At 41.3% G+C, this 26,505-nt stretch overlaps 1 protein-coding gene across 2 annotated transcripts in view; it reads right to left on the reverse strand.

The window, feature by feature from the left end:
* Positions 1-8,672: 8,672 nt before the first annotated feature.
* Positions 8,673-26,505, reverse strand: part of gne (glucosamine (UDP-N-acetyl)-2-epimerase/N-acetylmannosamine kinase) — a 102,709-nt gene continuing 84,876 nt past the window's right edge. For both annotated transcript variants that reach the window (XM_084318740.1, XM_084318739.1), the window contains exons 8-14: positions 26,111-26,198; positions 17,922-18,132; positions 13,947-14,076; positions 13,430-13,651; positions 13,001-13,183; positions 12,123-12,233; positions 8,673-10,615 (exon numbers count right to left, since the gene is read on the reverse strand). In XM_084318740.1, coding sequence (XP_084174866.1) covers positions 10,380-10,615; positions 12,123-12,233; positions 13,001-13,183; positions 13,430-13,651; positions 13,947-14,076; positions 17,922-18,132; positions 26,111-26,198 — 1,181 coding nt within the window. In that variant the 3' untranslated portion in view covers positions 8,673-10,379. The remainder of the gene's footprint in view (positions 10,616-12,122; positions 12,234-13,000; positions 13,184-13,429; positions 13,652-13,946; positions 14,077-17,921; positions 18,133-26,110; positions 26,199-26,505) is intronic.

Genomic DNA, 26,505 nt, shown 5'->3' on the forward strand with positions numbered 1-26,505 from the left:
GTTTATATTCCGTTCCCTTTATCCTTACTCCCTTAATGTCCTCGGTCTGTCTGATCAGTTGTGCCAGTGGTTCTATGAAAACGGCGAAGAGCGTTGGTGAGAGACAACATCCCTGTCTGGTAGCCCTCTCTAATCTGATTCTATCCGTCAGGCTGCCATTCACCTTAACCCTCGCTGTCGGTTCTTGATATAGCGCCTTGATCATCTTCATCGCCCTCCCGTTCAGTCCGAACCTCATCAATGTTTTATATAAAAATGTCCAGCTCACACTGTCGAATGCTTTTTCTGCATCTAGGCTAATCAGTACCGCGCTACCACCTTGTTTTTGTATCTCCTCTACTATGTGTAATGTCTTTCTCACGTTGTCCTGTGTCTGTCTCCCTTTAATAAATCCAGTTTGATCTTCATCTATAATGTCTGGCATAAACGTCTTAAATCTCTTTGATATTATCGATGTATACATCTTGTAATCCACGTTGAGTATGGACACAGGTCTGAAACTACTACATAATTCTCTATCCTTCCCTTCCTTCGGTATCGTGGTGATTATGGCTTCCTTCCACGAGGGGGGCATTTTGCCCTCTTCCATCGTGTGTCTGAACGCCGCCCCTAACATGGGTGCTAATTCCGTTCTAAATGTCTTGTAGAATTCCGATGGGAATCCGTCGCTCCCCGGAGATTTGTTGTTTTTAGCTCTACTAATTGCCTCTTCCAGTTCTCGTTCCGTAATTATTTTATTTAATTCTTCATTCTGTTCTTTCCCTATCGATGGTAACTCTAGCTTCTCCAGATATGTTTCTATTTCCTCTTCTCCCGCTGCTTTTGGCTGTGTGTATAGTTTCTCATAGTATTCTCTAAATGTCCTCTCTATTTCAGCTGGGTCTCTCAATATTTCATTAGTCTTTGTATCCATTATTGTGTGTATCGTGTTCAACTTCTGTTGCGTCCTAATTCTCCTAGCCAACAGTCTGGTCGCTTTTGGTCCCCCTTCATAGTACGTTTGTTTCATGAACCTCGCTTTCTTTTCTATTTCCGTCAATAATTCCCTATTTATCCTGGCCTTTACTTCTTTGATTTCTCCGAGCGTTTCCTGTTCTTTTGATATCTGGTGTCTCCCTTCTAGCTTCTTCAGCTTCCCTATCAAATTGTGATATGTCTCCGTTCTGGCCTTCTTCAGCATTGCTGTCTTCTCCATCAATTTCCCCCTTATCACCACCTTCAGTGTGTCCCATAGAATGTTCGGATCTACCGCCCCGTTGTCATTTTCTTCCTTATACCTGGCTATCTCCTCCTTGATCTGACTCACCACCCCCTTGTTATTTAATATTCCTACATTTAGTCTCCAGATCGTGTTCCTCCGTCTCCCTTCTAGATCTACTGTCAGATATATGGCACTGTGATCCGATATGTCCGCTACTCCTATTCTGCTCTCCCGTACCCTGTAACTGTCCCCCGTCGTCATCAAAAAGTTGTCTATTCTCGCATATGTCACGTGCGGGTGTGAGTAATGTGTGTATTCCCTGTCCATGGCGTGCATCCCCCTCCAAACATCTGTAATTCCCATTTCCGTCATCTGAATATTCATATATCTACTGATTGGTGCCCGTCCTTTTCTAGTACTCGTGGTGTCTAGGTCGTGATTCAGTACTACATTAAAATGTCCCGCGCATATCAATATCCCTTCTAGTTCCATCACTATCATATCAAAAATGGTCTCATATAAATCCCTCTCACTCTCTGGGGGTGCATAAACATTCACTAACGTAATCATTTGACCCTCCATTTTTCCCTTCACCAGAACAAACCTTCCCTCCTTGTCTCTTACTTCCTTGATCAATTCAAATTTGACTGTGTTTTTGATTAACGTGATTACTCCTCTCCTCAGGTTCCGTTTAAAGGAACTATAGTATGCATTTTCATATCCAAATCTCTTCAGTTTCTCATGATCCTGTGCTACCAAATGTGTCTCCTGCAGAAAAATCACTTCCATCTCACTTTTTTTACATTTCAACATCACTTTGCCCCTCTTTATCGCATTATTCATTCCATTAACGTTTAACGACATCATTTTTATACCTTTAACCATTGTCATCTTTCTTCTTCTTTCGTCTGTCAGTCCCCCCCATGTCACATTCATTCCCCCCTCCGGTTGTAGCCTCCGCTCTCTTAACCGAATACATATAATGATTAACATAAATAAAAAACATAAACTTTACATAAAGTGCTCCCAAGGCGTTGGGGGGGTCCCTGTGTTCCCCCCTGTCCCCTGCTGGTGGGTGAGGAGTAATTGCTCTCCTAGTGAGAGGCCTCCTCCTGTCGGCTTGGGGGTTTGAAACCTTTACCCCCAACCGCTCGTCATATTTGTCCAGCCTTCTTACTGTTTTTATTGCTGTCGAGCTCCTGGTCAAAAGCGCTCTGTCCTTCATTCTGATCAAAGACCCCCATTTCCTAGGTCCCTCTCAATGTGGCTCATATGTTCCAATGTCCGTCCTTCCTCCCAAACCCGTGTGTGGTGTCTTCTGTGTACCCCTTCTTACTTTCTTTTCCTCCCCTCTATTTTCTATGTGATGTCCATTTATCCCCTTAATCCCTTCCAACTGTGTTACTCGCAGCGTGTGTCTATGTATTTGTTTCAATATGTTCTGTGTTCCGTCTATCATACCTAATTATATTTCCATTTATTTCCTCCATCAGCATGTGTATTATGTGTCCATGTATACGTTATGTTCGTTCCTATATCCTGCCTCTACCTGGGAATGTGTGTTTATGTATATGTTATTTCAGTTTCTATATTTTGTCTCTATTTGGATAGTTTTTTCAATCTCTTGTGCGTGTACTCATCCGTTCGTCTCCTCCCGCCTCCTCTCCCCTCCTTCTCCGTCTCTGGCCTCCTCGTCCGTCTCCGCCTTCGGTCTGTCACGTCTCACCTCGGCCTTCTCCTCTCTCCTCCCTCCTCTCCCGGGTTTCGATCTCCTACTCTGGTCCATCTGCGTGCTTTCTCCAATCTCTGCTGCAGGCTCAGCGTCTGGCCCTCCTGTCCCCTTCCTTCTCCGTCCTCCGCCATCTGCATCTCCCGTCGCCTCATCTCCTCCGCCGCCTCCCGCGCCGTCGCGTACGTCACCGTCCCTTCCTTCCAGTGAATCCTTAGCGAGGTCATGGGTGATTGGAATTTCATTCCGTTTTCTTTCAGAATTCTCTTCAGTCCCGCGTAGGACCTGCATGTTATTGCTACCGCTGTCGAGTAATCGTGATCAAACAACAGTCTTTTCCCCTCGATTTCTATCTTCTTGGTCCACGCGGTTCTGAGTATCAATTCCTTAATCTCAAATCTCAGAAAGTTAATAATCACCGCCCTCGGAGGTCTGTCCGGTTTCGGTCTCGGAGCCAACGCCCTGTGGGCCCTCTGTATCTCCATTTTTTCCAGTCCCGTCTCCTCCAGTTGTTCCTTGATAAGCTTTTCCACATATTGGGTCACCGATTCCCTTTCGACTCCTTCTTTCAATCCCCATATTCTGATGTTATTTCTCCGTGACCTCCCCTCCATGTCCGATATCTTTGTCTCCATCTGTTCTTGTTTTTGAATCGCACACGTTAACACCTCGTGTATCTCTGTGTTCCATTCCTCCGTTTGCGCCGTTCTAGTCTGTACCTCTGTTACATTTCTGTCCTTTTCCGCCATCTTCTCATCCACCCTTTTGAAATCTGTATTCATTTCACCTCTGAAGTCCTCCTGTTCCTTCCTCAATTCCTCCCGTAACTTCCCAATATCATTTCTTATCGTGTCCGAGTTCAGTTTTATGGTCGCCTGCATCGTGTCCGAGTTCAATTTTATGGTCGCCAATATCCCGGCCTGCATGAGCACGGCCCATCCTGGCATTCCCTTGTCCGTCTCAGCCGAAACTCCCCCTTCCTCCGCCTGCCCCTTCTCGGTCTCGCCTCGGGGGTTCTGCTCCATCGAACTCTCCTCTTCCTGTGAGTCCTCCATTTCTCTTTCCTTCATAATTGTTTTCTCCTCCTTCCTTCTCGTTTGCATCTTCATTTTTAATCACTTTTCGTGTCTTTATTTCTCCGTTTTTCACTCTTTTGACCAGGAGCCTGCGTGCTACCCTTCCGCTCTCATACCGGAAGTCCAGTAAGATATTTTTATACAAGAATCCATTTAATATATGGGAGACCTTAGTCATGAGGAAAAACTTTGTTGTGTTTTGTTCTACCTCCAAGTTTCAAGTTTCTTTATTAGTTGTCATACAGAAGTACAGAATACTTTTATATAAAATGCTTTTTTCTGTTTTGTTCCAGAGATTGTGCTAGATAAAAATAGTATAAAATAAGTATAGTAAGTATAAAATAGAAGTCAAGTACGTAGACAAAAGTGTTCAATATATACATATATACAATGTACAATGCAGAGTAGAAAAGTAACTGAGTTACAATACAATATACTATACTAGTACAATGCAGAAATGGGATGAGGTACAATTTAGGTACAATTTACAGTAAGGTGTAATGAGGTATGGGTTGTAGTGCAAATTCTTTACCAATCAATATAAAGTGTGTTTAGGTGTCCTAAAGTGGGTAAAGTGGGTGCTGCAGTGAGTTGTTTGTTTAAAGTGAGTGTGGATGTGTGTGCTGTGAGTGCATTTGATGGTTGTTACATAGTGTTATTGTCATTTAGCATTCTGATGGCCTGAGGATAGAAGCTTCTTCTTAGTCTCTCTGTGATTGCCATGAGACTCCGGTATCGCTTGCCTGACCGCAGCAGTTCAAAGAGGCAGTTGTTTGGGTGGCTGGAGTCTTTGATTATTCTCTTAGCCTTACCCATGCACTGCTTGTTGTAAATGTCTTGGAGAGTGGGAAGCCCCCCTCCAATTGTGCGTTCGGCTGAACGGGCCACTCTCTGTAGTCTGCTACAGTCTTGTGCGGTGCTGTACCCAAACCAGGTGATATTGCCAGTAGTCAGGATGCTCTCTATTGTGCATGAGTAGAATTTTTATTTTTTTTTTATCTTTTTCCTCCGATTTTCTCCCATCCCAATGTTAGTCGTTATGCCAATTCCCAATCCCCTTCCTGGTCGCTGCGCACTTACCCCCCACAGTCGGTCTGGGAGAGTGGAGGCTATCACGTGCTTCCTCCGACACACGTCTAGCCAATCAACCGCTTCTTTTCACCTGGCAGCGCGGACTCTCACTGAGAGCGTGTAACGTGTGGAAGGATCACACTACCGCCCTTAGATCCTATCCGCGCTTAGCAGGCGCCCCGACCGAACTGTAGGAGTCGCTGTTTACAACGACCTGGACCCACCCCACCAGCTTCTCCCACCCTCTAATACTGCCAATTGTATTAGTGTGAATGGCCAGCCAAGCTGGTGACAACCCCGGAGCTGTGAGCTGGATTCGAACAGGCGAATCCAGCGCCTCCGGGGTTGGTGACGAACGCAATCTCCGCTACGCCACCTGACCGCCCGATGAGTAGAAGTTCTTTTTTTTTTATCCACTTTTTCTCCCATTTTTCTATATTTTCTCCCATCCCAATTTCGTATCATCCAATTCAACCCTCCCCTGTCACGGACGCTGTTTCTTGCCTCCCACAAGCCGGCTGCAATGTGGACTAAGTCATACATAGCACAAGTCCCCTCCGGTACTTGAGGTAACAGCAGTCGCATCTTTTCACCTGCGCAGCTCGATCTCTGTGGCGAGGAGTAACGCGTGGGAGGCTCACGCTGCCCCCGACACTTCCTGATTCTACTGCGCAGGCGCACCAACCGACCTGTAGGAGTCGCTGTCCACAACGCCCGATCCCCACCCATCAGTTTCCCACCCCCTAATACGGCCAATGTGTATTAGTACGGACGACCAGCTAAACTGAAAACAAATGTGGAGCGCTGGGCTTTAACTGACGAGCCCAGCGTCTCCAGCATTTCGTGGCGAGCGCCTTGCCCACTACGCCACGTAGCCGCCCTCCGATGAGTAGAAGTTCTTAAGGATCTTCTGACTGACTTGGAACTTCCATAGGCGCCTGAGGAAGTAGAGGCGTTGCCGTGCCTTCTTCACAACACTGTCAATGTGTGTGGTCCATGTCAAGTCCTCGGATATGTGGACTCCGAGGTACTTGAAACTGTTCACTCTCTCAACCGGTGCCCCGTCGATGCTGAGGGGGCTGTAGTCCCTGACCCCCGACCTCCTGATGTCCACAATCATCTCTTTAGTTTTGCTGACGTTCAGGGAGAGGCAGTTCTCCTGACACCACTGCGACAGATTCCAGTAGTGGTATCTCAAAAACGATAGCCCTTTTGACAGTTTGTCACTAGGCTAAGATGTTTCCTTTAGGCAGTTACTCGTATGATGAACTTGAGCTTTGAAGTTTATTGCTAATGTGTCAGCTACATTTTGCTAGTCCTCCGTCTCTATTATAGTGAATAAAACAAACAGGCTAATTCAAAACAATTCAAATTTGAGAGAACTAGAAATTAACTTGAAGATTTGTGATAAATTGTTATATAAATCAATGATAAAAAGTAATATCATTCAAAATACATCCAGAGCTTATTATCTTAATTTTTTTTAGAAAGGTACAAGTTTTATTTAACAAGAAAAAAAAGAAGGCGGAGACATGTTAATGTATTTTGTTTTTTAATTACCCTTTTTGTATACCATATAATGATATATACCATATAAGCTGAACACAAAATAAAAAGTGTGTGAGGTTCTTAAAGGAAAACGCCAACATTTTGGGAAATTAGCCATTATTTGCCATCTTCCCTGGAGTTAGACAAGAAGATACATACCCTTTTCTTCTCTGTGCGTGCGTTAGGCTTAGGGAACAGCCGCTCAGTTAGCGTAGCTGAGCTTCATCACTGGAAGTGGGTCAGACTTGTACCCTGACATTCCCTACAGTCACGAAATACACTCCAAATACAACTCCAAAACGTTCCTGTAAACATGTTGTGACCTGTGTATTTACCACGTGGAGAAATAAAAAAAATAATTGAATTTGACAATTACGTTTTCTAAGCAAATATACTCGGAACTATTTTCTGGCAAACCACTCCTCTCGGGGCGCAGTCAGTGATTTCAACATGACGCCGTGTTTGTTTACATTCTCATTTCATTCAAAGGATCCGAACCTAAACTAATGTTACAACTAACCTAGTTAGTTTAGGTTCGTGTTAACGTTAGATAATGTACAAAATAAATTTCCGCTGCTATAGACGTCGCTCTTTTATTTTGAAACCCCCCCGACCGGAAGTTATTACCCTCGTTATTTGCTTTAGTGTCCGCCCGGTTCTGTGTTTGTTGGTTAGCTCCGTTAGCTAGCAGCACATCAACACCAGCCATGGGAATACGGTTTTCTAAATTGGGGAGGCTTTTAATCGTCAAGGTAAGAGGATTTTAAGTCATGGTATCCATAAACTTCAATCGGTTCGGATCCTTTGAATGAAATGAGAATGTAAACAAACATGGCGTCACGTTGAAATCACTGACTGCGCCCCGAGAGGAGTGGTTCGGCAAAAAAATAGTTCCGAGTATATTTGCTTAGAAAACGTAATTGTCGAATTCAATTATTTTTTATTTCACCATGTGGTAAATACACAGGTCACAACATGTTTACAGGAACGTTTTGGAGTTGTATTTGGAGTGTATTTCGTGACTGTAGGGAATGTCAGGGTACAAGTCTGACCCACTTCCAGTGATGAAGCTAAGCTACGCTAACGGAGCGGCTGTTCCCTAAGCCTAATGCACGCACAGAGAAGAAAAGGGTATGCATCTTCTTGTCTAACTCCAGGGAAGATGGCAAATAAGCTAATTTCCCAAAATGTTGGCGTTTTCCTTTAAGTATATATAGAGTTTGGCAGCATACGTACATGGACTGAAAGGACACATACAAAAGAGATGGATAGAACTGTTTTGTCATAAAACGATCCTCATATTTCATGATTTAGAAACAAATTACTGATGATTTAATGTAATTTCAATAACTGAATATTAATATCAGTTGACATTATTGAATTGACTAGTGTGACCATGAATAGACCCCAACATTGACAGCGTAAAGGAGAGGAAGGGAGCAGCTACAAAATCCATCACAAAATGAGGTTTGTTTTTAAATTATACATAATGTTAATTGTGCGTTTGCAGAAACAGCATTTCTTTTACGGATGGTGACATATCCCTCAGTTCCAAAAGATCATCCTCTCTCAACTGTTCCGTCTGTCAAAACAAATACATCAGCCTTGTCAAACAAACTGACAACCTACTCATTGATTTTTTTTAACTGATGTAGACAGACACAATGGATCAATGTAACCAGGCCCTAATACTGACACAGTAGACCCTATATTGGTAGCATTTCAATATTTCAAGTCAGTTAACAATGGCATCAGTAGCATCCAAATACTAAGACATGGCCTCTAGATAGCACCCGCTACACTACACTGACAAATGTAGCCTATTTATTTCTTGTTCCCATGTAATAAAATAAAAAGGTATAATGAATAATGTAAAAATGTGTTTTCATTTGTGTCCCCACACAAATAACCCATTCAATAAACCATTGAAATAAAATAAATTATAAAAAAAACAATAGTCAATATAGGCATATAAAGAATTAACAGAAGGCATGATAAAACATCCTCAGAAGGCATGATACAATAGGAATCCAAGGCACTTTAAAAATCTGTTCAAGAGCCTTTATTTATTAGTTTGATAACAAATAATGAAAAATTAAACAAACGATCGGGCAGAAATGTGTCAAGTGTTTATTTATTATTTACTTTTTAACTGAATTTAGAATTCCTTAAATTCAAATTTTTCCTCACAACTAAAGGTTTTTGTTTAAAGAGCACCCTAAATGACAGCTTCCTACCTGTTTTCTAAAAGAAAGCCCTGATCACTTTAAAGGACCATACTGGTCTAAATATGACTTTTAGCCCGTTTACTAATCAGCACCTGTTTACATTATCCATGACCATTTTCTTGTGAATAGCTTACTTTAACATTTTCTAAATGTTTTACGTGGTTTACCTTTGTAAGATAAACAACCCAACCACCAAACTACCCAAAAGATTATATAGTAGAAACCTACCAGTACCAGTATGTCACCCTAAAGAAATGTGTCACTCCTTAGAAAATATGTTTCTCTCTCTCTGCGCATGCACTTCCTTATTTACGTAGGCAAACTCACCACTTTCCAAAGCCCATTTCTGGTCCAATGCTTGCACCACAAGGTGAGATTTTTGGTAAACACATTTCAAGAAATAAACTTAAGGTAGGTTTATCACCATACCGGTATGGTCATTTAAATAGTATCATTTATAACAAAAACAGGTAAATGTAACAATTTATCTCCCATAAAACAGATACATTGTAATTTCTTTCACTTTGCCCATACATGCTCATTTCACGTAACAAAAAAACTGAATATTTTGTATATTTATACGTAGTCTCATCAGCAGATCAATATAAAAACTGAGCCCAAAAGGAATTGAGAAGATGAGATTTTCAATATTTGAGTTTTGGTTTGATATCACACTTTACAATATCATGCAATTCAATGCGACAAACAGCAATTGTTTATCTTGTGATTTTGCATACTGTTCACGTATCGTGATATAGATCGATATCGTAAAACCTCCAGCACATTATGGTGATGTGAATTTCTTCAATATCACCCAGAACAAGAAGTTGCCATCTGTCTGATGTTGGCAGCTGTAAAGAGACTGGTAGCGAAGGCTGCTCCGCCTTATCGAGTAGACCAAGACTTTGTTAGTCGATGTTTTCTATACGGAATAAGTTATTAACTTATATAAGATAACATTTATATTTATATATATATTATCCTGCAGTCTCTCTCTCTGTGTATAAAGTAACATACCGATTCCTAGTATCCTGCAGTCTCTCTCTCTCTCTCTCTCTCTCTCTCTCTCTCTCTCTCTCTCTCTCTCTCTCTCTGTGTAAAGTAACTCTCTCTCCTCTGTGTGTAAAGTAACATTCTCTCTCTCTTTCTCTCTCTCTCTCGTAACATAAACTATAGCTATAGTAATTCTCTTGCCAGAATAGATGTTGGACTGTGATGTTGGTGCTTGTAAGGGCGGTCCATGATTGTAGTCCTTGCATTGCTTAGAAAGTTAGCCACGGTTGTAGCTGTGTGATCCTTCTATAGTATAGTTCTGGCGATTTACATCCAAGTAAAGCAGGGTCCAGGTTGGATCTGACGCACCTGATGCATTAGGTCTTGATAGAAGGCGTAGTCCTCTGTGGATGGTTGACCATATTCCTAAATCTCTATCCTAGCACCATTACTTGTATTTAGGTGGAAGATGGGGCCCTCTGGGTGCAGTTGGTTTCTGCGGTTCTTAAATATCAAGACATAGTTGTACTTCTTTAATATATTCTCCTAGTAGTGTAGTCCAACACCATGCTAGCCGCTCCTAGTAAGGCTGGTTCCTCCAGCTCTGATGTGACGACTTTGACGCCCTGGGTGGAGGAGAGGGCCCTCTGCGAGATGATGTGTTGGACTGGGACCAGGTAGTAGGAGGCCAGGACACCAGATAAGATCACTAGGGAGGGGTTGATCATGTGGAGGATGTTCACGATGCCCACGCCCAGCGCTGTGGAGGCTGGGGAGAGAGGGAATGGAGAAAACATTGAGAAAAAATTCATAAAAATAAAGAAGCACCTCATATACCCAGGATTTATTGATTGAATTATCTCACCTCACCTCACCACACCTCATCTCACCTCATTTCACCTTATCTAACCTCAACTCAACTCTCATCTCACCGTATCTCTCATCTCATCTTATCTCTCATCTCATCCCATCTCATCCCATCTCACCTCACCTCACCTCACCTCTCATCCCATTTCATCTCATCTCACCTGAACTCACCCTTTATGTATTGCATGTTTTTTTTCATCTGGCTGCCACAAGAATTCCCCATTATGGATAAGTTGAAGTGAAATGATTGATAATCAGGGAGCGAGGAATGTGCTCATGACTCAGGGGCAACGTTGAAATATACAAATTCTATTAACATTTTTTTATTAATTCCGTCAGGTCTAGTGTATAAAAAAGTAGAGGGTAACGTGTAGGGGTGTAACGGTACACAAAAACCACGGTACGGTACGTACCTCGGTTTTGAAGTCAAGGTTCGGTACGGGTTTTCGGTACAGTGGGGGAAAGTTTGGCTTTCCATGTTCCACTCAGGGGTGATGTAGTGTGCAGTAACTAATTGTACTTGTAGGGCTGTCAACGAATATTCTATATTGCAATTAATAATAGACTTGTTAAAATTATTATTTTTTTAATTATATTAGATTGTGAAAAAAAACAGCCCCCGGTGGGTGGTCGTCAGTGGTTAACATACTGTTGTATTAGTTCGGTACACTACACAGCCGGTCGGTACGGTACGGTACACACTGACACGGTTCGGTACGTAGGGCTGTCTTAAATACTTCGAAGCTTCGTTCGATGGGCATGGGATTAGAATATGAGAATAAAATGAGATTATTAAAAGAAAATGAAAAATGTGTTGTGCAAAATCAACTCTGCCTCTCTTTGTTAACTACAACAAGCAATGCCGTTTGTTATTTAAGATGAGGTCGGACTCGGCACTGACAGATGTGTTCATTGTGCTGCTTTTATAAAGCCTCAAATGACGGCTTACAATATTTCATGAAAGCAAAGTGTTTTGTTTGTCTAAGATTTAAAAAGGTTTAAACTTTACAGCATTGACAAAGTTGAACAAAGTGCTGTACAAGTCCCACAACATAAAAAAAATATATAAAATAATAAAATAAAATTAAAGTTATAAAATTTTTTTTTATTTCAAAGCTTCGAATTAAAATCGAATCTCGGCCCTGAAGCTTCGAATCCAAAAAAATAATCGAAGGTCAGCCCTATCGGTACAGTACAGATACGTGTACCTTTACACCCCTTGTGTGTTAGTTGCTTTGGGTAAAACCTCTGCTGTAAAAGCTCAGAGTTGATCACACTGGCAGCGGTGCGCACACGTGCATATTTGTTATGAAATCTGACCTGTAAAGAACACCCTAAGCCTCAGCCCCTGTGTGTGTGTGTGTCTGTGTGTGTGTGTGTGTGTGTGTGTGTGTGTGTGTGAGCCTGACCGGTGTGGAGAACTGCCTCAGCCTTGGCGTTCCCCATCCTGGCGGCACTGATGAGATGAACAGCTGTGACCGGCTCTTTCATGTCCATCCCCTCCACCTTCAGCAGGTCCTCTGGAACACACAACACATTTGGCTGTCAAAACTGGCCAAAAATGACATTTGAATATTCCTTCTAAAAAAAAGGATGATATTCGATGATATTCGAATATCTATTGTTGCACATATTTTTTTAATTTCTTTTAAATTCTTCTTGTAATTTTTTTGTTTGTTTTATTGTTTGTTATTTCCGTTTTCTTTCTTGTTTTTGTTGTTACTATGTAAAATATATTTTTACAATCGAATGTATGTTTTATTTTAACTATTCAATTAAAAATTCGAATATAGAATATTCATTGACAGCCCTACAACATAGAGATGCGGTTTCACACATCAACTCACAGATGGCTTCGTATCTCTTCTATCTATTCCACTCAGCTTCAATAAGTCCTATTTTACCATTCCATGTCTTCTGATGCTTATCAATAGATTTTACAACAACTAAAACTGTCCCAATTTGGCGATTTACAAAAGGTAATTTCAATACTGCTTTATTGTTTTCCCTGAGAGCGAGGGACACAACAATGTGCTCTGTTTATATAGTAACATCATATTGGTGATCTATTGAGGTAGATTTCAGATTCAGAGTTTTATTTGCCACATGGAAGCAATACAATCATACAGTTTTCATAAAAAATCATAAATACAGTACCATGGGCAAAAGGAGCAGGAAGAAGAATAAATTGTATATATACCTGCCCCCTATTCCTAAACTAAACAAGTATTACTTGATGCACATGCTATGCAGAGATATAAACACACGTCACACCCCCCTCTCTCACCATCGTGTAGTCTCTTGGCCTCTCGCTGCAGGGCTATCCCAGACGCGAAGGCCTCGATACACCCTTTGCTGCCACACATACACTCTGGACCGTCCAGGGCGACCATAATATGGCCCAGCTCTGCCGCACAGAAGGTGCTGCCATGTACCAGCTCATGGTGCTGGATGATACCACCTCCGATACCTTGACACGCACACACACAGGCATACACACACACAGATCAAAGGGATGTGATCAGAGGACCTATCCAAAAAACAAGACCCAACATGAGGAAGGCAAGAAAGCAAGAAAGAAGTGTAAAAAATTTGCACAAAAGAAAAGCGCTAAAAACATGCTCAGATCTGACAGCTGTCGGGATTGGAATGCAGTAGAATGAATCACCTAAAGGACAACATCCCTGGTGAGCAGGTGTGACGTGTGAGGCCTCACCTGTGCCGGTGATGATGGTAACAAAGTTCTCCACTCCCTTGCCGTGGCCAAACTTCCTCTCTGCCAGTGCCGCGCAGTTGCCGTCGTTGTCCACCCAGACAGGCAGGTGCAGGGTGTCGGAAATGGGTGTCCGCAAGTCCACAGACGACCACTCCTGGATCAGCTTGGTGGAGTCGAGGACCACCCCTTCCTGTGGGTTTACTCTGCCACCTGTGGAAACTCCTAGTGGAGAGATAGAGAGAGTTAGAGAGAGAGAGAGAGAGTTAGAGAGAGAGAGAGAGTTAGTGTGCATGTATGTAAGGTAACCCACTCCCAGTATTCTGCAATGTGTGTAAGGTAATGTATCCACTCCTAGTATCCTGTAGTCTCTCTCTCTGTGTAAAGTAACATACCCACTCCTAGTATCTCTCTCTCTCTGTGCAAAGTAACATACCCACTCCTAGTCTCTCTCTCTCTCTCCAAAGTAACATACCCACTCCTAGTATCTCTCTCTCGCTCTCTGTGCAAAGTAACATACCCACTCCCAGTATCCTGCAATTCTGGCGGACAGCGTCCATCATGGCATCAGTACACATTTTGAGGATGAGCTGTATCCTGGACTCGTAGGTCTTGGGGTTGGGCTGGGTATACTTCTTCACTATCTTACCCTGGAGGGCAGGGGGAGAGAGAGAGAGATTTGTAATTATGTGTAGTCTCTGTAGAACAAGTACAGAATAAAGTAGACTATCCAGTTTGGTATAAACATGAAGCGAAGCCTGATTTAAAATCTCTGCAGCGTCCGCTGTGTTTTCAGCGCAGTGCTCACAGATGAAGCCCTATTGCATTTACAGAAGAACCTTGTTTCAAGTCCAATTTAAGACTTTTTAAGACCTTGATTTGAATAGAATTGAATACCTATTTCACGGCTGTACTGCCTTCAGGAATAATAAGAATAAAGCCTTGTATTGTTGGTGAGTCTGATCTGCTGTTGTTAAGCAAACTTACATTGAGAGCTGGTCAGACTGCATTGAAAAACTGATATTTAAATTGGGTGATTTGCAAACTCAAAAACATTCATCATCACAGATGCTCATGTATTGCCAGTTAAGTATAGTTTGCCAGCAGTAGAGACCTGTGGGCAACAGCACCTAGTGTCAGAGCTGAGAGACCGCTGATAGGCTTCACTACAAGATAAGCCTCTTGACAATCTACTACCGTGAGCAATTTATTTGATAGTTATAAGGGTTGCATTTGCTAATGGGCTAGATATGTTAATAAGATAGGTTGCTGCACTTGTGTTGTGAGAGTCCGTGTGTGTTTGTCTGTGCTTTGATCCATCAAGCTAAGATAATGTTAGATATATCGGATTTGCGGGTCAGAATCACCGCTCTATAACACATTTTGCCACTGGTAGATCATAAGAGCTGGCTGTTCAATGAGAGTAAACTCCCACAGTAAGCATAATGTTTACTTACATTGGTCCTCATTCTCGAACGGCTTCGTATTGTAATATATAATAAACACGACAATATTTGTATCATTAACTCATTCAGCGCCATCGCTTAATGAGCCAGGGGGCGCTAGAACGCCATCGCTTTAATCAATGGGGAGACTGCGAGATTTGCGAGTGCTTAAAATATATCTTATTTCTTATATTATAGCTATGGGTCTAATACACCCGTCGATTGTCAGTGAGTTGCTTCCAGTCAACATGCACAAAACAGATTGTTTTTTCATCCGTACATTTCCGTTTTATACCGTTTTGAATATGAGTATAGTTTGTGATTCTTAGTAATCCCAGGAAAAGACGCGATAATAGCCCTTTAGTGGAATACACTAAACACGTTGTAATTTTTCGCCCGATTATCGAATCTTCCTAAAATCAACGCTAGATTATCATTATTATCCTTCCTTGTGCATACATGAAATGGCCCTCGTAGTGCGGCGCTCCCCCCGCCACCTCCTGCACTCAACGGTAAACAGCCACACACACACACAGACAGCTTCGATCGCGGTAGAAAGAAATATCAGATCAACGCAAGATTTTATATATAGAGTCCTTACCTGGTCTCTGATGTAATGCAAAAGAAATAATCCAATTATCTGATCGCCATTCCAAATACTGCTCGTGGAAGTCCATCCCACATTGCATATGAAGGGGGGGCAGCATCGCAGATGTAACGTTGTAAATGCTAGACCTGCCGGAGTATTTAAACCCCGCCCGCACGGCTCAGATCGGCCCAGAAAAGAAACTACACCATTTCTAATAGAGTGCAATACCCTTTTGCGAGCTCAGACCCATTCCCAATGATAACATCAGGCTGGATGGATGAAAAATTTATGGATATAGCTAATAAAATAAATGACTATTAAAACCCGACTATACTCGTGATTGGCGCTGAACGGTTGGCGAGTTAACCCGACTTTACTCGTGACTGGTGCTGAATGAGTTAACAATTACATTTATAGTCCTTACTCAATGAGGCATCATGAGCATTACACACTGCAAACTAAATAAATAAGAACTAAACCGATCACAGTGGATATAGCTACTGTATAGTGGAATATACTGTATTAATATGCCATATACTGTCTTCTTCTCTATGATATTATTTATTGTTGGTTTGATCTATGCCTATTGTTAGAACTAAATAAATTAGTGGAGAAACGGCTTAGTGAGGCAGCCTCAGCGCACAAGCACACACACACTGTATACGTGCAAAATGAATCATTCCAGCAAAGTAGGCTTCTATTATTCTAATTACTTGTTTTATTAGGTATTATAGTAGTAAGTCCTACTGTAGAACATGACATATTAGCATGTCAATTAGTAATGTCAATACTGAACGACTGCACGATTGGCTCTTGACAAGCGTGCAGTCGTTCAGTATTGACATTACTAAATGAGATGTCATGCTAATATGTCATGTTCTACAGTAGGACTTATAGCCTGATTTACATGACTTAAAATGGTATACCCCACACTTTTGACATGTAGGGTATACACAGTATTGATTGTTGTTAAGGAATGTCATATGAATGTTTAAAATGAGAATCATGATAAAGAACACTACATTCAATCAAGAGAACAACTGACAATACTGCAATATTATCTGTCTGGATAGTTTTCTTGTATTTTTCCAGTGAGCCACTGGAGCCCCAGAAGAGGACACACACCTGCAAGGACTATCCACTTTGATTATGTTCAATATAAGTTTTTACACAAAGAAGACATGTTTTGTCAGTATTTTTATTTCGTTTTCTGTTGTTTATTTGTTAGTATACCTAAACTGAGTGTTTATTACTGATCTTGTCATCACTGTCAGTGATTGTCAACACCGTCAGAAGTATGTTTTTGTTCATTTTCAAAAACATCTTTTTACCATTTGTTGAGTTTGTATTGTTCATCTATTAAAGTTATTAACTGATCTACCAATTTTCTTATTTGTGTAAGAAATTTGTTATTATAGTCTTAACATTAAAAACAAAGGTAGAAAATAAAGGAATTTTGAATATACCGGTATATATATATTTTTTAGAATAGAGTGAAATCTGACCAAAAAATGTATATATTGCATTTTATTACATATCAGAGTAACTGAACACTATTGTTAGATACTTGAGGACTTTAAATTCTTGTTGGACTGAACAAATGAAAATAAGATACTTTTTAGTATGTCTAACGGAGTTGACACAAATTAAGTTATGAAGTGAATAATGTTTATTTTCAGAAAGGGTGTTTTTATTTATATATATACATTTCTTTTAAAACCTGTTCCTTTACATGGTTTCATAGCTAATACCTTTCTTTACAAACATATCAATTTCAAATTAATGTAGAACATATTTGTAAAAATGTAGTTCTAAAACGTGTTTCGTCCCTTATCTGAAGAATCAGTGATATGTGTAATAGATAGTGTAAAAAAACATGCATGTATATTTTGGACGGTCAATGTACTGTACCCTCTAGGGAGCAGCCTGACAGATCCAATGCCAATGGCCATGGTCAAAGCTTTTACATACTATAGCAACGAAAAAGGGTGCTATGTAAATATGTATCCACATTTGGTTAGGATTTGTATCAAATTATTATGCAGTGTGCAACCATTCCTGAATGTGTGCGTGGGTGCATGTATGTATGGGTGTATTATTATAAAAATACCTATGTGTACTGCATGCAAAATAACTGCCTGGTTTGGTCCTAATTCTGGATGTGACTAGCATGAATTAGCCTGGCTGTAAAGAGGAGTCTTGTGGTTCATTCAGGTATCTTGAGGTGAGAAGTCAAGGGACCCCTTTCTACCAGTATCTTTGCACTAGCTTAGAGAATGAGCCCGCTAGAGCCCTTGGCTAATCAACATGGGATATTGGTAACAGATATATCGGTGATATGCTAACATTGGCCGGCTGATATATCAGTCGGGCTCTAGTTATTATATAGTTAAATTCATGCAAATGAATGTACTGTGTGCAAAACAGTGTGTGCTTTGGCTTCATCTGTACGGAGCCTTACCCTCATACAGATGATAGCGACCCGGAGGTTGGTACCCCCTAAGTCTACAGCTAGGGCACTTTGGGTCTCCAGGATGTGGTCTATGTCCTGGGAGAAGGATTCTTTGACTGGGGGGAAGCAGAAGGTCTTCTGGAGTGACTCATCCAAGTCGATGGTCCGCAGGAACTTCAGAATTCGAGGTACAGCATTGCCGTCACCGTAGATCTTAGAACTTAGGGCAGGGAGGGACAAAGAAACAGAGAGCTGACATTAGAATTGATGCAAGAGCATCCTTCACTAAGCCATCATCAGCTTAGCTTAGCAAAATTGTGATTTCAATTGTTGTTTCTGAGATACTGTGTTTGACTAATGGAATTACTGCCAAACTAATTACTGGATTTTGCTGCCAGAAATGTCCAATGTCTGAATAAAATAAATGTAAAAAACATTCTGATATTGTTATATCAGCCGATATTTGCACAGATCTTTTGCAAGGATCCCATGCAGTTATCAAAGAGTTGTGACAAAGATATGTGGTGGGATATTTTACAGTTGAACAAAATGTATTGTGAATATGAAATATGAAATGTGTGTGTATGTGTATTAGGGCTGTCTTAAATACTTCGAAGCTTCGTTCGATGGGCATGGGATTTGAATATGAAAATAAAATTCGATAAAAAAGAAAATATATGATTTGAATTTTTTTGCAAAATCAACTCTGCCTCTCTTTGTTAACACTTTGATCGCCGGGGTTAAATTCATAATTTACCATCCCTCGCCAGCCCTATTTAACATAGAGAAGTTCCCCTTCTTTGCAGGGCTATAACTTTTTAAATTGTATTGCTAAATTGACATTACTATGGCCCATTCAACGTCCTATATCTATTGTTCAGGGTGTAGCAACGTTATACTTTTTCATTCACATATTCATACTAAAATACGGTCTAAAGTATAAGTATGTTTTTATCGTTTTCTGCAGCTTTCTCCAGAACTTGATTTATAGCCCTACATGCATTATATTGATGATCAAATACAGTTTGGTAGGAATCTGTGTGAGATAAAAAATTTCAACTGGACGTGCTTCTAGGAGTTACTACGTATGATCTGATGTTGACCGGATGGGCGGGGGGTCGTTTATAATTCCGTGGGCAACGTTATATCATTAATCTAGTGTGGGTGATATGATCATCAGAGCAGTTTATATGGAACACGTTAAAAACGCTGAATCTTACCGTAGCTTCCTCATAGCGTTGGGCGATGAGCGTGGAGCAGAGATATTCCTATTATGGGATGTAGAAATACCCGATCCATTTCCAGGTTGTATAATAGTATATACGTCCAAATCATGTTTATCAAGTCTTTTGCAACCGATCGACATCCATTGTGTCAAGATGGAGTCCTGCTAATGATAGCGAGTGCCCGGACGAAATATGGGTGAGCACCACTTCATCCGCATCACTTCCTGTTTGGGCGAGCGGCCGATCGGCCACCAGATGGCGCTATTTAACCGTTGGAGAATTGAGAGGGGCTCACCAGTACATATAATGTCTCCGGGGGAGAAATATGATTTTCGATCACAAATTTTTGAAATATTGATATCAAAGACGCTGTCCAGCGTCTTCGGCAGAATAAGCATGGCGGGGAAAGACGCTGAACAGCGTCTCCGGCGATTAAAGTGTTAACTACAACAAGCAATGCCGTTTGTTATTTAAGATGAGGTCGGACTAGGCGGTTAGGTGGCCGAGCGGAGATTGCGTTCGTCACCAACCCCGGAGCTGTGAGCTGGATTCGCCTGTTCGAATCCAGCTCACAGCTCCGGGGTTGTCACCAGCTTGGCTGGCCGTCTGCACTAATACAATTGGCTGTATTAGAGGGTGGGAGAAGCTGGCGGGGTGGGTCCGGGTCGTTGTAAACAGCGACTCCTACAGTTCGGTCGGGGCGCCTGCTAAGCGCGGATAGGACTTGAGGGGGATAGTGTGGTCCTCCCACACGCTACGCCCTCTCGATGAGAATCCGCGCTGCCAGGTGAAAAGAAGCGGTGATTGGCTGGACGTGTGTCGGAGGAAGCACGTGGTAGCCTCCACTCTCCCAGATGATCTGACCGTGGGGGGTAAGTGCGCAGCGACCAGGAAGGGACTGGGAATTGGCATACGACTAAGATTGGGATGGGAGAAAATCGGAGGAAAATGGAGGGGGAAAAAGATCAAAAAAAAATAAAAAAGGATGAGGTCGGACTCAAATGACGGCTTACAATATTTCATGAAAGCAAAGTGTTTTGTTTGTCTAAGATTTAAAAAGGTTTAAACTTTACAGCATTGACAAAGTTGAACAAAGTGATGTACAAGTCCCACAACATAAAAAAAATAATAATAATCTAAAATAAATTAAAAAGAAATTTATTAAAAAAAGTTTAAAAATGTATTTCGAAGCTTCGAATTAAAACCGAATCTCGGTCCCGAAGCTTCGAATTCCAAAAAAAAAATCGAAGGTCAGCCCTAATGTGTATATTACTTATACTGTAAGAAAGGCTAAAGTAACCTACATGTCCATAGAGTTCAGAAGCAGCTATCCTAACAACCGCATCATAAAATGTTCTAATGACACTGTCATCCATTCTAGCTCTAATTAAGAATGACAGTGACCTACTGTAGCTGACTATTATTCTGAAATCCAGCGGTTTAGCATTGTTTAGCATTGTTTCCTAGCTATGTGGACTTATATTAATATGATCTATGTCTCTAATTCTCATATTGGCGCATTCTTCCAATTCTCCTCTCACAATATTCACCCTCACTGAACTGAGTCATCTGAAAATGTGATGATTTGTGATGTCAGAAAGACACCGCTGCATGTTAATGTTCAGGCGAACCAGAACCATTACCATTGTGGTTGGTGCCCAGGCTCAAAACGGCTTAAGATCTTGAGGTAGAAAAATGCTGTTTTTGAGGACTTGATTAGAAATACAAAACAATGAATTAAAAAAAATAAAAAATTACAGAGGTGTTCCATAAACTCACAGGAATTGTGTAAAAGTGCCCAAATAGTGAAAGAAATAGTAAAATAGTTCCCCTTTAAGAAGACTGAGGAGATGGTGTTCGACCCCAGAGGTGTTGGGGACCACAGGCCTGTGGTCATCCACAAACAGTCCATCTCGCAGGTCTCTTCATATAAATATCTTGGGATTTTTGTTGATAACATACTAACCTGGAACACCCATATAGACGGCTTGTGTAGCAGACTACAACAACAACTGCACTTTCTATGCCGCCTTAGAGTTCAGTGTAGATACAAAATTTATGTAACTTTTTTACCAATCTGTATTAGAGAGTCTCATCAGATATGGTATAACAGCTTGGTTTGGTAACCTGTCTGTACAACTAAAGTCCAAACTGGTCCGTCTGATGCAGACTGCATGGAAGATCATGGGGGTGAAAGGTCACCCATCCCTGCAGTCTATTTTTGAACAGGCTACTCTAAGGCAAGCCAATAGAATTGTCTCGGACCCCTCGTATGAGCGACTGCTCTGCCCTCTGGGAGGAGGTTTAGAGTTCCACGCTCTATAGACTAAACAGGTTTAAAAACTCCTTTATTCCGATCTCAGTTAAACTTTTAAATAGTGCGAGATAAATGGCCGTCAATTATCGAATAGCCGATATTTGGTCGTTATATTATCGATAATCGATATTTGGTTATACTATTACTATATATATGTGGTGTTGCCAGACATCCTGCTGTGCAGGTACTTTTTGTATCTTTTATATTGTTTATCTCTGTTTGGAGTCAGTTGCATCATGTCTGTATGTATGTGTCTGTGGCTGCAGTGTGGGTGTAAGCCCAAGACAAATTTCCCAGCTGATGGGACAATAAAGTGGTCTACCCCCTTTGCCAGTGAGCTAGCATGACATAGTTGGTACCTTTGGATTCCTCAAGATCTACTGTAGTTTCATATATACCAGTATCTTCATGCTAGCTTAAGAAATGTGCCTGCTAGAGCCCTTTAAAGACAGCTAATAAAAGAGATGGTCAGACTGATTGATTTCAGTCTTAACCAATCGGACCCTCGTGGCGGTTCACAGGCATAGAACTTTGTATAAAACTGGTTTCCATGCGAGAAATTCACCCTTCACTATGTGCCGCCTCCCTTAGTTACCGTTGCTAAGTCCATCAAATGTTCGGAGTCTCTTAAGAAATACAGTATAATTTTGGAAATGTCAGCGAGAAGCAGACAAAAATTGTAACAATATGCATTTGAAGGGCACATACAGGATGTCATGTCACACGGTTCAGCAGTGAAATAATGTTAGAAACTTTGGACGGAGGCAAACTAAGTATATTTTTACTGTATTTATTTACTCTATATTTTATTCCATTTGTATTATATTTTACTCTACTCTTATCCTAGGCAACTTGATTTGATTCGTTTTATTATTCTAATTCATGACCTGTTCTGTCTATATGTTTAAATGTTGAGCGATTTGCAGTGTCAAATTTCCCACGGGATAATAAAAGTATTTCTATTCTATTCTATTAATCCTAGTAGAAGACACAGAAGGAGCAACATCAATACTCACCACTGCACCCTTTACTCCTCCGTCAACTGGCAATCCCTGCACACCCGTCGCAATATGCACTGGTTCATGCTCATTTACAAAACCCTCTTTGGGTTGTCCCCCCCTTACCTATGTCACCTGTTGCAAATTACATCTGCCACTTACAACACTCGTTCTGCTCAACACATTCTCCTAAAGATTCCGAAAACATACACGGCAATTGGTCAAACGTCATTCAGGGCTGCTGCTGCCAGGGACTGGAACAACCTACAAAGATCTCTCAAACTGGTGGTCACCTTTATGCCTAAGGGAGCTTTCTCACTAGCCACTAGCACGCTGATTCTCTCCATGCCGGGACCACTTGAAAAGGTGGTTTTGGGAGCGAATCAGCGTCCCCGGCGACAGAACGATCGCAAATGTGCAAACAACTGTACCAAAACACGGAAGAGGCTTGCTGTAACAAGTGGTTCTGTTGGTGCTAACCTGCTTGCCCAGAATAGAGTTGTATTCATACTTCAATTTAAAAATATAATTTAGGTCCGTTTGGGATTGTAGTCTGTAAAACCTGCTCCAACGAGGGAAGCTGTGTTTCAATTCAGCCAAGCGCTTACGTCTCTCTCTCTCAGTCAAGAGAGCACTCGCAAATATCACTGTCAACCTGCTGCACATATCATTGCGCAAGCTCCCACGCGCGCGCCCGTATTCCGATCCGTGCAATAATATTCACAGGGGTATGTCTCGTCATGCGAAACAAGTTCCCAATGCATTGTCCCGTGGGATTATGCCCCCCCCCGCGGCGAAATTAATTGAGAAAGAGAGAGAAAGAGAGAGATAGACAGACACAGACGGACATCAGGGCGCAGGGAACGCTTATTGTTGCGTCATCTAACTCGCTAAACTTACGCCGCTCCCTCCCGAAATGCTTTATCCAAGAGCAAAGAAGGGTTGAAGCGCCAGCTATAGCAAACTGACTAGGTGCATACCGCCACCTGCTGTATTGGGGTGTTGCTCCCTCAAGTTGGCTCAAGGACGGAACAGACCAACCGTTCCTAATGAGAAAACGCCCTTAGTCAACATTCAGGCACTCTCTGATGAACATTCTCACTGATTCCTGCAACGTTTCTCAAACCAGTAACATCCCCAACCCCCGTCTGTCATGGTGCCCCTCTCACTGCTATATTGCTTGTTGTATGTATATTTATATTCTAATAACTAGGGCTGACCTTACATTTTTTTTGGCATTCGAAGCTTCGGGGCAGAGATATTTGTAAAAAAAAAAAAAAAAAAAAAAACAGTGTACAGGGACAAATCAAAGCCCATACATGTATAGGCATTGTATAGGCAGGCACACATACATAATCATAATCAGGACAGTCAGGCAAGTGGGCAAGCATACGGGGGTTGGGCAGCTGGACTGCGACGTGACTTGCTAATGGTCTGATTTTGTAACAGCCATGCTTTGAGTGTGTGCATGTGTGAAGGACTTGAGCGTATTAGTACTGCGAATGTGTGATGGGATGGTGTTCCAGAACTCTGCAGCTCTTATCGAGAAGGCTGATTTGCTGAATGCGCTTTTCCTCCCTGGGATGATGAAATTTCCCTCTAGCATTGTTCTGGTGAACCTGCTGCTTTATGTTAAAAACAGTGAGAGAGGTGGTGGGTAGTTTCAGCATGTTTTCCCAGCTTAGCAGGGCATGTTTTTGGTGGATGGTACAGTGGTGGTGGCAAAAGGGTTTCTTGTCCAACACCTTCAGGGCCTGTTTATGAACTGAATTAATTGGTGTCAATGTGGTTTTGCAGGTCTGAGACCAGCTGGTTATGCAGTATGTCAGATGGGACATAATTACTGAGTTGAAGTAAAGTTTGGCTGTTTCCATGTTGAGGCACTCGGATGTATTTAAAGTTGGCTAAGTTAAATTGTACGGCCTACGTGTGACTTTTTTTACCTGCTTTTTGAAGGTGAGGTTTGAGTCCAAGGTTATTCCAAGGTATTTAAAATCTTTGACTATTTCAAGCCTCTCCTTTGCTACAAACATGTATGGGTGAGGTGTTACAGATGATCTTTTTTTGAAGAACATGCAGACTGTTTTCTTTGCGTTGAGGTGGAGACAGTTTTCTGAGAGCCATTTTACTATGCGTGCCATTATTGCGTTCAGTTTGATACACCAGCCCAGGTGGATATTGATCAAGCTCAGGAGGATACACTAGCCAAGGTTGAAGGTACATGATCCCTTTCAAAGTGCTGATATGCATAACTGTTTGTCCAGGATTCTTAAAGTCTTACATTTAATAAATCAGAATGTTGGGGCTTAAAAAGTCAGATAGGTCTTAAAATTGTATTTGATTAGGAAATGACTTCTATGTTGCGATAACTTCTCTATATCATGTTTAAAATAAATGTGTTTGGGGGGAAATGTCCAGGCTGCAAAGTAAGCAGTATGGCAATAGCCTATCAGGCCAATACATATCAATACAGGTCAAAGATATTGTTTTCCTCCAAAATACAGCGAACATGGCTTCTGTATTCGGTTAGCACAGACTCAGTCTTCTGTTTGATATTATATTAAAAAGAAAAGTGGTTGCCAAGTGGAGATTTTGGATTCACTATGTGTACCCTTGCCTAAATGTAAGGGGTATTTGAACACAAGGTGGGACGGGGCACCGGGAAATTTTGCTGGAAAATCTCCCTTATTTTCAAATCACAATGTTGACAGCTATGCCATCTACATTTGTTTTTAATTCACTTTCAATGACTAGTATCCATTTGTTGGACAGACAGTTGACGTTAGGTTCTAATAAAAAAAATAAACCAAAGGACAGTAACACCTTCCGTCACTTTTCTATCTGTTAATTGATGGTGGACCAATGAGCTTTCACTCGATTTAATCAGAGATATTTCCAAATCCTCCGCTATCGGTGTCGTGTATTCATGTCGTGTCTAGAGCCTTCTTTCCCTCCTTCACGTGAAGTTAAAACTAAGTGAAAGTCAAACCTATAAATAGCTGCTGTCCGCAATGTTGTCTGATTTACACGCTTGAAGTTGATAACACATTTAGCACCCTTGGTCGCGCTACTGAAACAGTAAAGGAAAGAGGGACAATAATGATGTTTATGAAGTATTTAGAAAAAACAGAAGGGAGTGGGGAATGTGTGGTCTTTGTATGTGTGTGCACTGCCCGCACTCAGTGTCGGAGCCACGAGTGGACTCAGTGGATGCCTGAACACAGAGTAACACTGGTATAACAGACTACCGCGGCAAGCCTAGTCTGATGGGCTTTTTTCTTTTATCCATTACACTTTTCTCTGTATTTTGCATTACACTATTCATTGCTTAATAATTTTTTTTGAATAAGTGAATAAACAGACAAACAAATAAATCAACATATAGAAATTAAGTACATTTTATATATATTTTTTAAAAGGCAGTTAATAATCCTTGGATATATATATTCTTTTAATTGTATTTATTTCAGCATGAAAATGTTCAAATTCAAATATATTGAATTCATCTGCAATCAGGTTCAATTCAAAAGTGAGATGGAGGGGGGGATGAGAGAGAGAGAGAAAGAGATTACAGAGAAATAGAGAGATAGATACACAAAATCACTGTGTGAAAGTAGAAAAAAGACACGCACAAAGAGAGGTGTATAGCTATCTCACCAGGGATATCTTTTTCCAAACTGCAGCTCCAGAGCATGGTAGACCTTATTCTGAGTGTCTGCATCTCTTACATGGAGGACATTCTCACCTGGCAGAGAGAGAGAGAGAGAGAGAGAGAGAGAAAGAGAGACAGAAAGAAAGAAAGACAGAAAGAGAGACAGAGGACATGTCTGAAAAGTACTCTACACAATAAGTGCCATGGGAAAAGAACTTCTGAATACTGAATTGAGCTTTGAATACCCGGATAGTTCAGACCAGCCCTAGCAGCTATATGCAGCATCTAACTTGGTTGGGCATTGCATAATTTTATATGAATAGAAACAGTTACGTTTTACACTTAAAAGGGGCATTGTTGGCATGGGGGATTTAAATTGGCTGCTTCTATGATTATTTGG

Source organism: Notolepis coatsorum (genome assembly GCF_963971535.1).
Source record: "Notolepis coatsorum genome assembly, chromosome: 7".
Classification (NCBI taxonomy): Eukaryota; Metazoa; Chordata; class Actinopteri; order Aulopiformes; family Paralepididae; genus Notolepis; species Notolepis coatsorum.